A 13,275-nucleotide genomic window follows, 5' to 3' on the forward strand; every position below is an offset into this window, starting at 1 on the left:
AACACAGACATGACTCTGTAGTGGAAGTCACTGCATTAAACAGACATGACTCTGTAGTGGAAGTCACTGCATTAAAAACAGACATGACTCTGTAGTGGAAGTCACTGCATTAAACATAGACATGACTCTGTAGTGGAAGTCACTGCATTAAACAGACATGACTCTGTAGTGGAAGTCACTGCATTAAACACAGACATGACTCTGTAGTGGAAGTCACTGCATTAAACAGACATGACTCTGTAGTGGAAGTCACTGCATTAAACACAAACATGACTCTGTAGTGGAAGTCACTGCATTAAACACAGACATGACTCTGTAGTGGAAGTCACTGTATTAAACACAGACATGACTCTGTAGTGGAAGTCACTGCATTAAACAGACATGACTCTGTAGTGGAAGTCACTGCATTAAACACAGACATGACTCTGTAGTGGAAGTCACTGCATTAAAAACAGACATGACTCTGTAGTGGAAGTCACTGCATTAAACACAGACATGACTCTGTAGTGGAAGTCACTGCATTAAACACAGACATGACTCTGTAGTGGAAGTCACTGCATTAAACACAGACATGACTCTGTAGTGGAAGTCACTGCATTAAACACAGACATGACTCTGTAGTGGAAGTCACTGCATTAAACACAGACATGACTCTGTAGTGGAAGTCACTGTATTAAACAGAGACATGACTCTGTAGTGGAAGTCACTGCATTAAAAACAGACATGACTCTGTAGTGGAAGTCACTGCATTAAACACAGACATGACTCTGTAGTGGAAGTCACTGCATTAAAAACAGACATGACTCTGTAGTGGAAGTCACTGCATTAAACACAGACATGACTCTGTAGTGGAAGTCACTGCATTAAAAACAGACATGACTCTGTAGTGGAAGTCACTGCATTAAAAACAGACATGACTCTGTAGTGGAAGTCACTGCATTAAAAACAGACATGACTCTGTAGTGGAAGTCACTGCATTAAACACAGACATGACTCTGTAGTGGAAGTCACTGCATTATAAACAGACATGACTCTGTAGTGGAAGTCACTGCATTAAAAACAGACATGACTCTGTAGTGGAAGTCACTGCATTAAAAACAGACATGACTCTGTAGTGGAAGTCACTGCATTATAAACAGACATGACTCTGTAGTGGAAGTCACTGCATTAAACACAGACATGACTCTGTAGTGGAAGTCACTGCATTATAAACAGACATGACTCTGTAGTGGAAGTCACTGCATTAAACAGACATGACTCTGTAGTGGAAGTCACTGCATTAAACAGACATGACTCTGTAGTGGAAGTCACTGCATTAAACATAGACATGACTCTGTAGTGGAAGTCACTGCATTAAACAGACATGACTCTGTAGTGGAAGTCACTGCATTAAAAACAGACATGACTCTGTAGTGGAAGTCACTGCATTATAAACAGACATGACTCTGTAGTGGAAGTCACTGCATTAAACACAGACATGACTCTGTAGTGGAAGTCACTGCATTATAAACAGACATGACTCTGTAGTGGAAGTCACTGCATTAAACAGACATGACTCTGTAGTGGAAGTCACTGCATTAAACAGACATGACTCTGTAGTGGAAGTCACTGCATTAAACATAGACATGACTCTGTAGTGGAAGTCACTGCATTAAACAGACATGACTCTGTAGTGGAAGTCACTGCATTAAAAACAGACATGACTCTGTAGTGGAAGTCACTGCATTATAAACAGACATGACTCTGTAGTGGAAGTCACTGCATTAAACACAGACATGACTGTAGTGGAAGTCACTGCATTAAACAGACATGACTCTGTAGTGGAAGTCACTGCATTAAAAACAGACATGACTCTGTAGTGGAAGTCACTGCATTAAACACAGACATGACTCTGTAGTGGAAGTCACTGCATTAAAAACAGACATGACTCTGTAGTGGAAGTCACTGCATTAAACACAGACATGACTGTAGTGGAAGTCACTGTATTAAACACAGACATGACTCTGTAGTGGAAGTCACTGCATTAAACACAGACATGACTCTGTAGTGGAAGTCACTGCATTAAACAGACATGACTCTGTAGTGGAAGTCACTGCATTAAACACAGACATGACTCTGTAGTGGAAGTCACTGCATTAAACACAGACATGACTCTGTAGTGGAAGTCACTGCATTAAAAACAGACATGACTCTAGTGGAAGTCACTGCATTAAACACAGACATGACTCTGTAGTGGAAGTCACTGCATTAAACACAGACATGACTCTGTAGTGGAAGTCACTGCATTAAACACAGACATGACTGTAGTGGAAGTCACTGCATTAAACACAGACATGACTGTAGTGGAAGTCACTGCATTAAACACAGACATGACTCTGTAGTGGAAGTCACTGCATTAAACACAGACATGACTCTGTAGTGGAAGTCACTGCATTAAACACAGACATGACTCTGTAGTGGAAGTCACTGCATTAAAAACAGACATGACTCTGTAGTGGAAGTCACTGCATTAAAAACAGACATGACTCTGTAGTGGAAGTCACTGCATTAAACACAGACATGACTGTAGTGGAAGTCACTGCATTAAACAGACATGACTCTGTAGTGGAAGTCACTGCATTAAAAACAGACATGACTATGTAGTGGAAGTCACTGCATTAAAAACAGACATGACTCTGTAGTGGAACTCACTGCATTAAACACAGACATGACTCTGTAGTGGAAGTCACTGTATTAAACACAGACATGACTCTGTAGTGGAAGTCACTGCATTAAACACAGACATGACTCTGTAGTGGAAGTCACTGCATTAAACACAGACATGACTATGTAGTGGAAGTCACTGCATTAAAAACAGACATGACTCTGTAGTGGAAGTCACTGCATTAAACACAGACATGACTGTAGTGGAAGTCACTGCATTGAACACAGACATGACTCTGTAGTGGAAGTCACTACATTAAACACAGACATGACTCTGTAGTGGAAGTCACTGCATTAAACACAGACATGACTCTGTAGTGGAAGTCACTGCATTAAAAACAGACATGACTCTGTAGTGGAAGTCACTGCATTAAACCCAGACATGACTGTAGTGGAAGTCACTGCATTAAACAGACATGACTCTGTAGTGGAAGTCACTGCATTAAAAACAGACATGACTCTGTAGTGGAAGTCACTGCATTAAACAGACATGACTCTGTAGTGGAAGTCACTGCATTAAAAACAGACATGACTCTGTAGTGGAAGTCACTGCATTAAACACAGACATGACTCTGTAGTGGAAGTCACTGCATTAAACACAGACATGACTCTGTAGTGGAAGTCACTGCATTAAACACAGACATGACTGTAGTGGAAGTCACTGCATTGAACACAGACATGACTCTGTAGTGGAAGTCACTGCATTAAACACAGACATGACTCTGTAGTGGAAGTCACTGCATTAAACACAGACATGACTCTGTAGTGGAAGTCACTGTATTAAACACAGACATGACTCTGTAGTGGAAGTCACTGCATTAAAAACAGACATGACTCTGTAGTGGAAGTCACTGCATTAAACAGACATGACTCTGTAGTGGACCCTGGACTCTGGAGCAGCTGAGATCCTGTATCAGGCTGGAATGGGATGCTCTCATGCTGTAGAGGGTTTGTGATGTGCTTCAGCTTCATAAATATTTATGTGCAGTTGATCATTTGAACTCTGTAACCTGGACACTGGAGGAGAAACTCCCTCTCCTTACACTCAGACTAGAATGATGTGGAACCAGAGGACCACACAAGCATTGAAAAGACCACTTGAGTTCAGCCTTCGTTCTTTATTTGTGTGAAAACATGAGAACAGAGAAACAAAAGACGGGAAATCCTCCATCTGAGGCCATGAAGAGGGTCTGCTGCAGCGGCGGTGAAGGAGTCTCCAGTCGTGGCCCGGTCAGTCACACGGTCTCTGAGGCCGCTGGTGGTCGATGGGGAAGTAGTAGAAAGGGTCATCAGGAGGGCAGGGATGTCCAGAGGGCGGGGGGTGGTGGTCTCCAGAGTCTCCATCGTGGTGGACACACCCCATGGTTAGGTTGTGGGACAGAGGGATCTTCACCTGGAACCACACCTCCCTGTCCTGAGGGGGGAGGGAGAAAGAGGAGTGTGATGTCATCAGAGTCACGGTTAATCAAAACTCTTGAGGACATCACCAAACTCAATCTAGTTCGGCCACGCCCCTAATTATGCAAAACATGAAACTTTAATATCTTAAAAACTAACAAGTTTTTATTTATTTCTGCTGTAAAGATGGTCTCTTTGAATGGGTGTGTACGTGGTTTCAGGTGCTTTAGGAGTCGGCCTCTAGTGGACACTCGAGGAACTGCAGTTTGGATCACTGCATCAGCTTCATTTCTCAAATCAGAGGTTGGGTCCCGGATGAAGAAGCTGTCTCTGAGCTCTCAATGATTACAGACCTCCTTCAGCGTTTCATCAATGAACGTTTCTACGAAGGGTTGAGTCTTTAAACGTAGAAGGATTAGGACGACCGATTTAAATAATAATAATATGATAAAGGGGAGGCCAGTATAATGAAATGAAATGGAATTCCAACTTCATAGAATTAAGGGATTAAAGTCAGAATTTTGAGACTAAAGTCAGAATTTGGGGGTCAGAATTAAGGAATTAAATTCAGACTTCTGAGATTTAATTCAGACTTCTGAGATTAAAGTCAGACTTCTTAGATTAAAGTCAGACTTCTGAGATTAAAGTCAGACTTCTGAGATTAAAGTCAGACTTCTGAGATTAAATTCAGACTTCTGAGATTAAAGTCAGACTTCTTAGATTAAAGTCAGACTTTTGAGATTAAAGTCAGACTTCTGAGATTAAAGTCAGACTTCTGAGATTAAATTCAGACTTCTGAGATTAAATTCAGACTTCTGAGATTAAATTCAGACTTCTGAGATTAAAGTCAGACTTCTGAGATTAAAGTCAGACTTCTGAGATTAAAGTCAGACTTCTGAGATTAAATTCAGACTTCTGAGATTAAAGTCAGACTTCTTAGATTAAAGTCAGACTTCTTAGATTAAAGTCAGAATTTTGAGATTAAATTCAGAATTTGGGGGTCAGAATTAAGGGATGAAATTCAGACTTCTGAGATTAAAGTCAGACTTCTGAGATTAAAGTCAGACTTCTGAGATTAAAGTCAGACTTCTTAGATTAAAGTCAGACTTCTTAGATTAAAGTCAGAATTTTGAGATTAAATTCAGACTTCTGAGATTAAAGTCAGACTTCTTAGATTAAAGTCAGACTTCTTAGATTAAAGTCAGACTTTTGAGATTAAAGTCAGACTTCTGAGATTAAAGTCAGACTTCTGAGATTAAAGTCAGACTTCTGAGATTAAAGTCAGACTTCTTAGATTAAAGTCAGACTTCTGAGATTAAATTCAGACTTCTGAGATTAAAGTCAGACTTCTGAGATTAAAGTCAGACTTCTGAGATTAAAGTCAGAATTTTGAGATTAAATTCAGAATTTGGGGGTCAGAATTAAGGGATAAAATTCAGACTTCTGAGATTAAAGTCAGAATTTTGAGATTAAATTTAGACCTCTGAGATTAAAGTCAGACTTCTGAGATTAAAGTCAGAATTTTGAGATTAAATTCAGAATTTGGGGGTCAGAATTAAGGGATAAAATTCAGACTTCTGAGATTAAAGTCAGAATTTTGAGATTAAATTTAGACCTCTGAGATTAAAGTCAGAATGTAGAGATTAACGTTAGAATCCTTGGGCGCCGTTGGATTAGCATTCTAAGTGCGCCTCGTATACAGAGTCTATAGTCCTCGTCTCAGAGGCCGCAGATTCAACTCCAGGCCTCTCTCATTCCCTACATGTCTTTCCTCGCTCTCTGCTCCCCACACCTCCTCTCTTTCTCCAGCTTTCCTTTCCAATAAAGGCAAAAATACCGAAAAAACATAATTTTAAAAAGAACAGAGATAAAGTCCAAATTCAGATTCCACAGAGAGCCGCGTGTGTGAGATTTACAGCTCTGTTGGTGAGACGTTCTCACGCTCTGATCTGCCCCAGATGCTCACACATGATGTCTGAGTCTGTCTTCATGATGTGGTTCTGTCCTGAGATCACAGGGGAATGTTTTGTGGTTACATGGTTATGTTTAGGAGTGGGATTACATGTTACTCTGAGTAAAGTAAATATCAGAGCCGTCAGCTGATGAAGTTCAGGATGCGTGGGTCGGTCCAGCTGAAACGTCTCAAACATTTATATAATAACAAGAAGACTTTCTGTTCTGACCTTGTGGTCTGTGACACACTGGATTATGTGGTCCTGTCCCAGGTGTGGAGCCAGAACCTGTTTCACCTCTGACACCTTTACAAACACACAGAACACACAGGTACGTACGTATAAACCTGATGACCTCACACACCTGACATTCAAATCCTCAGTGCGTGTTTTTGTTACCTTATATGGTCGTTCACATGACGGAGTGACGCTGGCCGCCTCCAACACGCTGCAGGACAGAGACACACGAGAAGGACATTAAAGCTACCTTTAAATATCACACACTGTACCTTTAAATATCACACACTGTACCTTTAAATGATACACACTACCTTTAAATACACACTTTACCTTTTGGAGATTATAGCCACCTTTAAATGTCACACACCGTACCCTTTAAATGCACACTACCTTTAAATACACACTGTACCTTTAAATGGTACACACTTCACCTTTAAATACACACTGTACCTTTAAATACTACACACTGTTCCTTTAAATACTAAACACTGTTCCTTTAAATACTAAACACTGTTCCTTTAAATACTAAGAACTGTACCTTTAAATGCAACACACTGTACCTTTAAATGCAACACACTGTACCTTTAAATACTACACACTTCACCTTTAAATACACACTGTACCTTTAAATACTACACACTGTTCCTTTAAATACTAAACACTGTTCCTTTAAATACTAAGAACTGTACCTTTAAATGCAACACACTGTACCTTTAAATACTACACACTGTACCTTTAAATACACACTGTACCTTTAAATACACACTGTACCTTTAAATACTACACACTGTACCTTTAAATACACACTGTACCTTTAAATACTACAAACTGTTCCTTTAAATGCACACTACCTTTAAATACACACTGTACCTTTAAATACAACACACTGTACCTTTAAATACACACTGTACCTTTAAATGATACACACTGTACCTTTAAATAGACACTGTACCTTTAAATACAACACACTGTACCTTTAAATATACACTGTACCTTTAAATACACACTGTACTTTTAAAAACTACACACTGTACCTTTAAATACTACACACTGTTCCTTTAAATACTAAACACTGTTCCTTTAAATACTAAGAACTGTACCTTTAAATGCAACACACTGTACCTTTAAATACTACACACTGTACCTTTAAATACACACTGTACCTTTAAATACACACTGTACCTTTAAATACTACACACTGTACCTTTAAATACACACTGTACCTTTAAATACTACACACTGTACCTTTAAATACACACTGTACCTTTAAATACTACACACTGTACCTTTAAATACACACTGTACCTTTAAATATACACTGTACCTTTAAATACAACACACTGTATCTTTAAAAACTACACTGTACTTTTAAAAACTACACACTGTACCTTTAAAAACACACTGTACCTTTAAATACTTGTGAGTGTGTGTGTGTGTGTGTGTGTGTGTGTGTGTGTTTAAACCTGTGTATATCAAACTGTCGTCGTAGTTTGAGGCTGATCTTGAAATATTGCAGAGGAGAGTTCATCCCTTCAACACAGGCTGCACATGCTCCATGTTTCTCCCACTCCTCTTTCCTTTACACACACACACACACACACACACACACACACACACACACACACACACACACACACACACACACACACACACACACACACACACAGATAGATAGATCAAGGTAAGTATTAATGTTAAGATGTGTTGTGTGTTTGACGCTCAGAGTTTCGTACCAGAAGTAGAAGCTGGATCTTGTGGTCAGTAAAGACGGCCAGTGCTCATGAAGCTCCGCCTCCAGCTCCTGAGAGACAGAAACCATCATCATCACCACCGTGTGTTTGTGCTCTCTGACCTATGAGGTCCCCGGGTGACCTGATCCGGACTCACCTGGATGTCTGAGCGGAACATCGGCCAGCAGTCGCAGCAGCCAAACGCCCTCTGAGGCCTGCAGGTACAAACGCAGAGCTCTGAATATCTATGATGTCGTGTTTCTGTCGATGGTTCGTGTGAACATGAGAGAGGTTTACCACAGGCCATGGATGGTCCAGTTGTTGATGGTCTCAGGAATCATGCACAGGGACTCGTTGTTCAGAGACTGCAGAGACAGATGGACAAAGTGAACACACTGAACCCCTAAGTCTCCTCGTTAGGGCCCGAGCATTGACAAGGTCGTTGAAGGTCTTAATGTAACCCTAAGGACTTTTCTTTCTTTCTACCTCCAAAGTAAATTGCTTTTTTGGAGCCTTCAACACGCCCCAAAACTCACCAAACTTGACACACTCATCAGGCCTGGTGAAAATTTCAATATTCTTTTGGTCCCGTGCAAAAAGTCCCAAAAATGGCTCAATAGCGCCCCCTTCTTTCCAACTAGGCCCCCCCTTTTCCCCCATATCTATCAGGCCAAGAACAACAGAAAAGATTCCTCATGTCATGGTTAAATCCCAACAGGAAGTCGGCCATCTTTTTTTCTTCTTCAATTTTTTCTGCATTCTGTAGTAGACACATTGACGATTCAAAGTTATCAGAAAGAATTTCACAAAATCTAAAAATTGTGGGCGTGGCAGACGTTCAGGTGATGCATCAAACGCACATGTCCCGCCATAAACAGGGAATAGATTTTTGGGGGAGCTTTAAAATGCACAAAATCTCACCAAATCAGCCACACGCATCCAAATTATATATATTTTGGGACTCTCGTACAAAAAAGTCAAAAATCTGCTCCATAGCGCCCCCTTAAGGCTTAAGAAAAAAGGGTAAAATAACCCTCCACATAGAGGTGTTTTTGAGCTACGTGCACAATTTCAGACATGCATATTCAGGGTATCAGGATGCACAAAAAAGCCTCTTGCACCCTTATCCTAAAACCAACAGGAAGAGCGCCACCTAGCTTTGAATGTGGAAAATGGCCCCCAAGGAAGGGTGCATAAATTTACGGGACACAGCAACACCTGCTGCACATCAGGCCGTGGTTGCATGTGTGCGAGGGCCCGTTCATAACTCCCATTTCCTTCCCTACCTCCTTATTTCCTTCATAAATTAGTTCCTTGTCTTCCATTCGTTGTTCCCTAACCTGCCTCCTCATTCCCTTCCTTCCTTGCATCCTGTCTGCTACTGCCTGGTCTGTTTTCGTCCTAACCTCCTCTGCCCTCAATCACTCGTTTTAACATTATTGAGCTAATATGATTTAAGGTGTCCAACATTTTATGATCCTGAGGAGCAGTTTAAGTTCTAATGATGAAGATGATGAAGATGATGATGATGATGATGATGAAGCAGACCTGACAGAAGCCTGCGGGCCACTGCAGGGTGAGCAGGATACATTTCCACGAGCAGAAGGGCTTTTTGTCGTGCCACTCGGAGCCTTGGCGGCCATATTTGTAGTCCTCCAGGTGAGGGCCTTGTGTCACGGTGAAGTCAGGAAGCTGCAGCAGAAGCAGAACTGCAGGACTGAGACCGACCAGCAGGGGCAGCACCGAGCGCCACATCTCCTCTGATTTGATTTATCCAAACTGATGAATCACAGATCGATCAAACAGTCAATGATCGATCAACAAACAAGGATCAGTAAATCTATCAGAGATCAGTCAAGCACTCAGAAACCAATCATTTCTTAAGAGATCAATTAAATATTCTGAAATTAATCAATTCAATTAAAATTCAAAATCAATCACAGAATCAGAGATCAATCAATAAATCTAAGATCAATCAAACAATCCCTGAACAACTCAATAATCAGAGATGAAGAGAGACGTACGACAGACTCACCTCCAGCTGCTGCTCTGATCAGCTGCTTCTGCTTCACGCCGTCTCACCTCAGAGAAACAGGAAGTGGAACCGTGATGTCACGTTTGTTCTCAGAGGAATGAGGAAGTGAACACTCACCTCCCGACGACAGGTGTTTGAAACGAGACGAAAACAGCTTCCCTGTCCTCTTTCAAACATCTGGCTGCACGCTCTCTTTGCTTTCTCTCGTTCCTCTCCTCTCCTCTCCTCACTCCTAGTAGGGGAGGTAGAGCATGCAGCCTTATAGTGGGGCTGAGCTTGAGCCAGAACAAGTTACTTTCCCTGGCTCTGCTTCCCTGTCTTCTTTTTAACAACTCTCTGAAACACTTGTCTCTGATTCTCCTCTCGTCCTCCTTTAAAGCGCAGGATTAGGGGGAGGTAGAGCGTCCAGCCTAAGCTGACAGGGTTGACTTGTGGCTTCAGGCTTCAGGCTTCAGGCTTCCGGCCCTGGCTCTGCCTTCCCTGTCCTCTTTCAAACATCTTGCTACACACTTTTCTCTTTGCTTTCTCTCGTTCCTCTCCTCTCTTCCCTCCTAGTAGGGGAGGTAGAGCATACATCCTTATAAAGTGGGGCTGAGCTTGAGCCAGAACAGGTTACTTTACCTGGCTCTGCCTTCTCTGTCGTCCTTTTAATACCTCTCTACAAACTCTTGTCTACACACTTTTCTCTCTCTATCCTCACTTCCCTCATTTGGGGGATTTGGGGGAGGTAGAGCGTCCAGCCTAAGCCAACAGGGTTGAGTTGTGGCTTCAGGCTTCTCGCCTTGGCTCTGCCTTCCCTGTCCTCTTTCAAACATCTCCTACTATAGTAAGGGAGATGGAGCATACAGCCTTATACAATGGGGCTGAGCTTGAGCCAGAACAGGTTACTTTCCCTGGCTCAGGATTTGGGGGAGGTAGAGAGTACAGCCTAAACTCAACAGGGTTGAGCTGCGGCTTCAATCTTCTGGCCCTCACTCTGCCTTCCATGCTGTCTGTCTGACATCTCTCTGCAAACCCTTGTCCCTGGTTTCTCCCATTTTCCTGCAAAATAGGAGATTAGGGGGAGGTAGAGCGCACAGCCTAAGGAGACAGGGTTGACTTGTGGCTTCAGGCTTCTGGTCATGGCTCTGCCTTCCCTGTCGTCTTTCTGACATCTTGCTACATACTTTTCTCTCTCTATCCTCTCCTCTCTTCCCTCAAATTAGGGGAGTAGGGGAAGGTAGAGCGTACAGCCTAACCTGGCAGGGGTGAGGTGTAGCCCAGACTTCTCTTCCTGGATCTGCCTTCCCTGTCGTCTTTTTAAAACCTCTCCTCTCGTCCTCCTTTAAAGCTCAGGATTAGGGGGAGGTAGAGCGTCCAGCCTAAGCTGACAGGGTTGAGCTGTGGCTTCAGGCTTCTCGCCCTGGCTCTGCCTTCCCAGTCGTCTTTCTGACATCGTGCTACACAGCTTTCTTTATCCTCTCTTCCTTCGTACAAATGGGTGAGTAGGGAGAGGTAGAGCGTCCAGCCTAATCCAGCTGGGCTGAGTTCAGGTCCTAACAGCTCTGCATTCCCTCTCTAGAAGCTTGTGTCTCTAATGTCTCCCCTTCCCCTCCTCTCGTCCTTTAAGGCGCAGGATTAGGGGAGGTAGAGCGTCCAGCCTAAGCTGACAGGGTTGACCTGTGGCTTCAGGCTTCTGGCCCTGGCTCTGCCTTCCCTGTCCTCTGTGTGACATCTTGCTACACAGCTTTCTTTATCCTCTCTTCCTTCGTACAAATGGTTGAGTATGGGGATGTAGAGCGTGCAGCCTGACCTGACAGGGGTGAGGTGTAGCCCAGACTTCTCTTCCTGGATCTGCCTTCCCTGTCGTCTTTTTAAAACCTCTCCTCTCGTCCTCCTTTAAAGCTCAGGATTAGGGGGAGGTAGAGCGTCCAGCCTAAGCTGACAGGGTTGAGCTGTGGCTTCAGGCTTCTAGCCCTGGCTCTGCCTTCCCAGTCGTCTTTCTGACATCGTGCTACACAGCTTTCTTTATCCTCTCTTCCTTCGTACAAATGGGTGAGTAGGGAGAGGTAGAGCGTCCAGCCTAATCCAGCTGGGCTGAGTTCAGGTCCTAACAGCTCTGCATTCCCTCTCTAGAAGCTTGTGTCTCTAATGTCTCCCCTTCCCCTCCTATCGTCCTTTAAGGCGCAGGATTAGGGGAGGTAGAGCGTCCAGCCTAAGCTGACAGGGTTGACCTGTGGCTTCTGGCCCTGGCTCTGCCTTCCCTGTCCTCTGTGTGACATCTTGCTACACAGCTTTCTTTATCCTCTCTTCCTTCGTACAAATGGTTGAGTATGGGGATGTAGAGCGTGCAGCCTGACCTGACGATGCTGAGCTCCCACACAAACTGATTTTGAGTTTACTTTGAGTGCAATCAACCGGAGCGATCCCTGATTGTACGGCCGTCAGTTGTCTCTTTAATGTTTTAATGTATTTTGTAAATTCAGTTCTTGGGAAACTTGATGAGAATCTGAAACTTACTGAGTGCAGCTTTAACGGCTCCTGCACTGAGTGTGTGTTGAGTGTGTGTGTGAGTGTCAGGCAGTTTGGTCTCTGCAGCTGATCGTAGTTTGGCAAAGATTCAGAAACTCTGATACCGTGTGTGTGTGTGTGTGTGTGTGTGTGTGTGAGTGTGTGTGTTTATAGGAGTGTGTGTGTCCTTGCCAGGGTGAAGCTCGACAGTGCAGCTCGACACACACACCGCCACAGACATGAATCACCTACTGGTAACTACCACTCTTCTTCCTCTTGTTTTCTGTTCACTCTCTCTCTCTGCGTGAGTCTGGAGGAGTTTCAGGTCCAGAAGTCGTCGATCCGGACGATTTAAAAACTCCTGAACTTTGTGTTTGTGAACACGCAGAGCGAGGCCTGACCTTCACTGCATGAAGGACAGAGGCGTTAGAAGTGTGTGTGACTGTAAGAAGCTGTGTTTTGTCTTTATTTCGATGTGTGTTGGCATGTGTGTGTGTGTGTGTGTGTGTGTGTGAGTGTGTGTGGTGTCATGTGAGGTAAAGATCTGATCTATATTTACTGACTGCCTCACCTCACATGACCTGCTGCTCACTCTCTCTCTCTCTCTCTCTCTCTCTCTGTGTTCACCTTATCTCTGGCTTTACCTGCGCCACAATGCAGCTCTGCACGTACGCAAACACACACACACACACACACACACACACACACACACACACACACACACAAC

General features: G+C 43.2%; 1 protein-coding gene across 1 annotated transcript; it reads right to left on the minus strand.

The window, feature by feature from the left end:
• Window positions 1-3,801: 3,801 nt before the first annotated feature.
• Window positions 3,802-10,302, minus strand: rnaset2l (ribonuclease T2, like). The gene is made up of 9 exons (XM_034701245.1): window positions 10,059-10,302; window positions 9,572-9,802; window positions 8,321-8,388; window positions 8,181-8,238; window positions 8,027-8,094; window positions 7,757-7,870; window positions 6,453-6,501; window positions 6,285-6,359; window positions 3,802-4,117 (listed from the first exon to the last, which is right to left on the minus strand). The coding sequence occupies exons 2-9, from the start codon at window positions 9,776-9,778 to the stop codon at window positions 3,935-3,937; spliced, it is 822 nt and encodes a 273-aa protein (XP_034557136.1). The 5' UTR covers window positions 9,779-9,802; window positions 10,059-10,302; the 3' UTR covers window positions 3,802-3,934.
• Between the last annotated feature and the right edge of the window lie 2,973 nt (window positions 10,303-13,275).

This window comes from Notolabrus celidotus, chromosome 14 (genome assembly GCF_009762535.1).
Source record: "Notolabrus celidotus isolate fNotCel1 chromosome 14, fNotCel1.pri, whole genome shotgun sequence".
NCBI classification, from domain to species: Eukaryota; Metazoa; Chordata; class Actinopteri; order Labriformes; family Labridae; genus Notolabrus; species Notolabrus celidotus.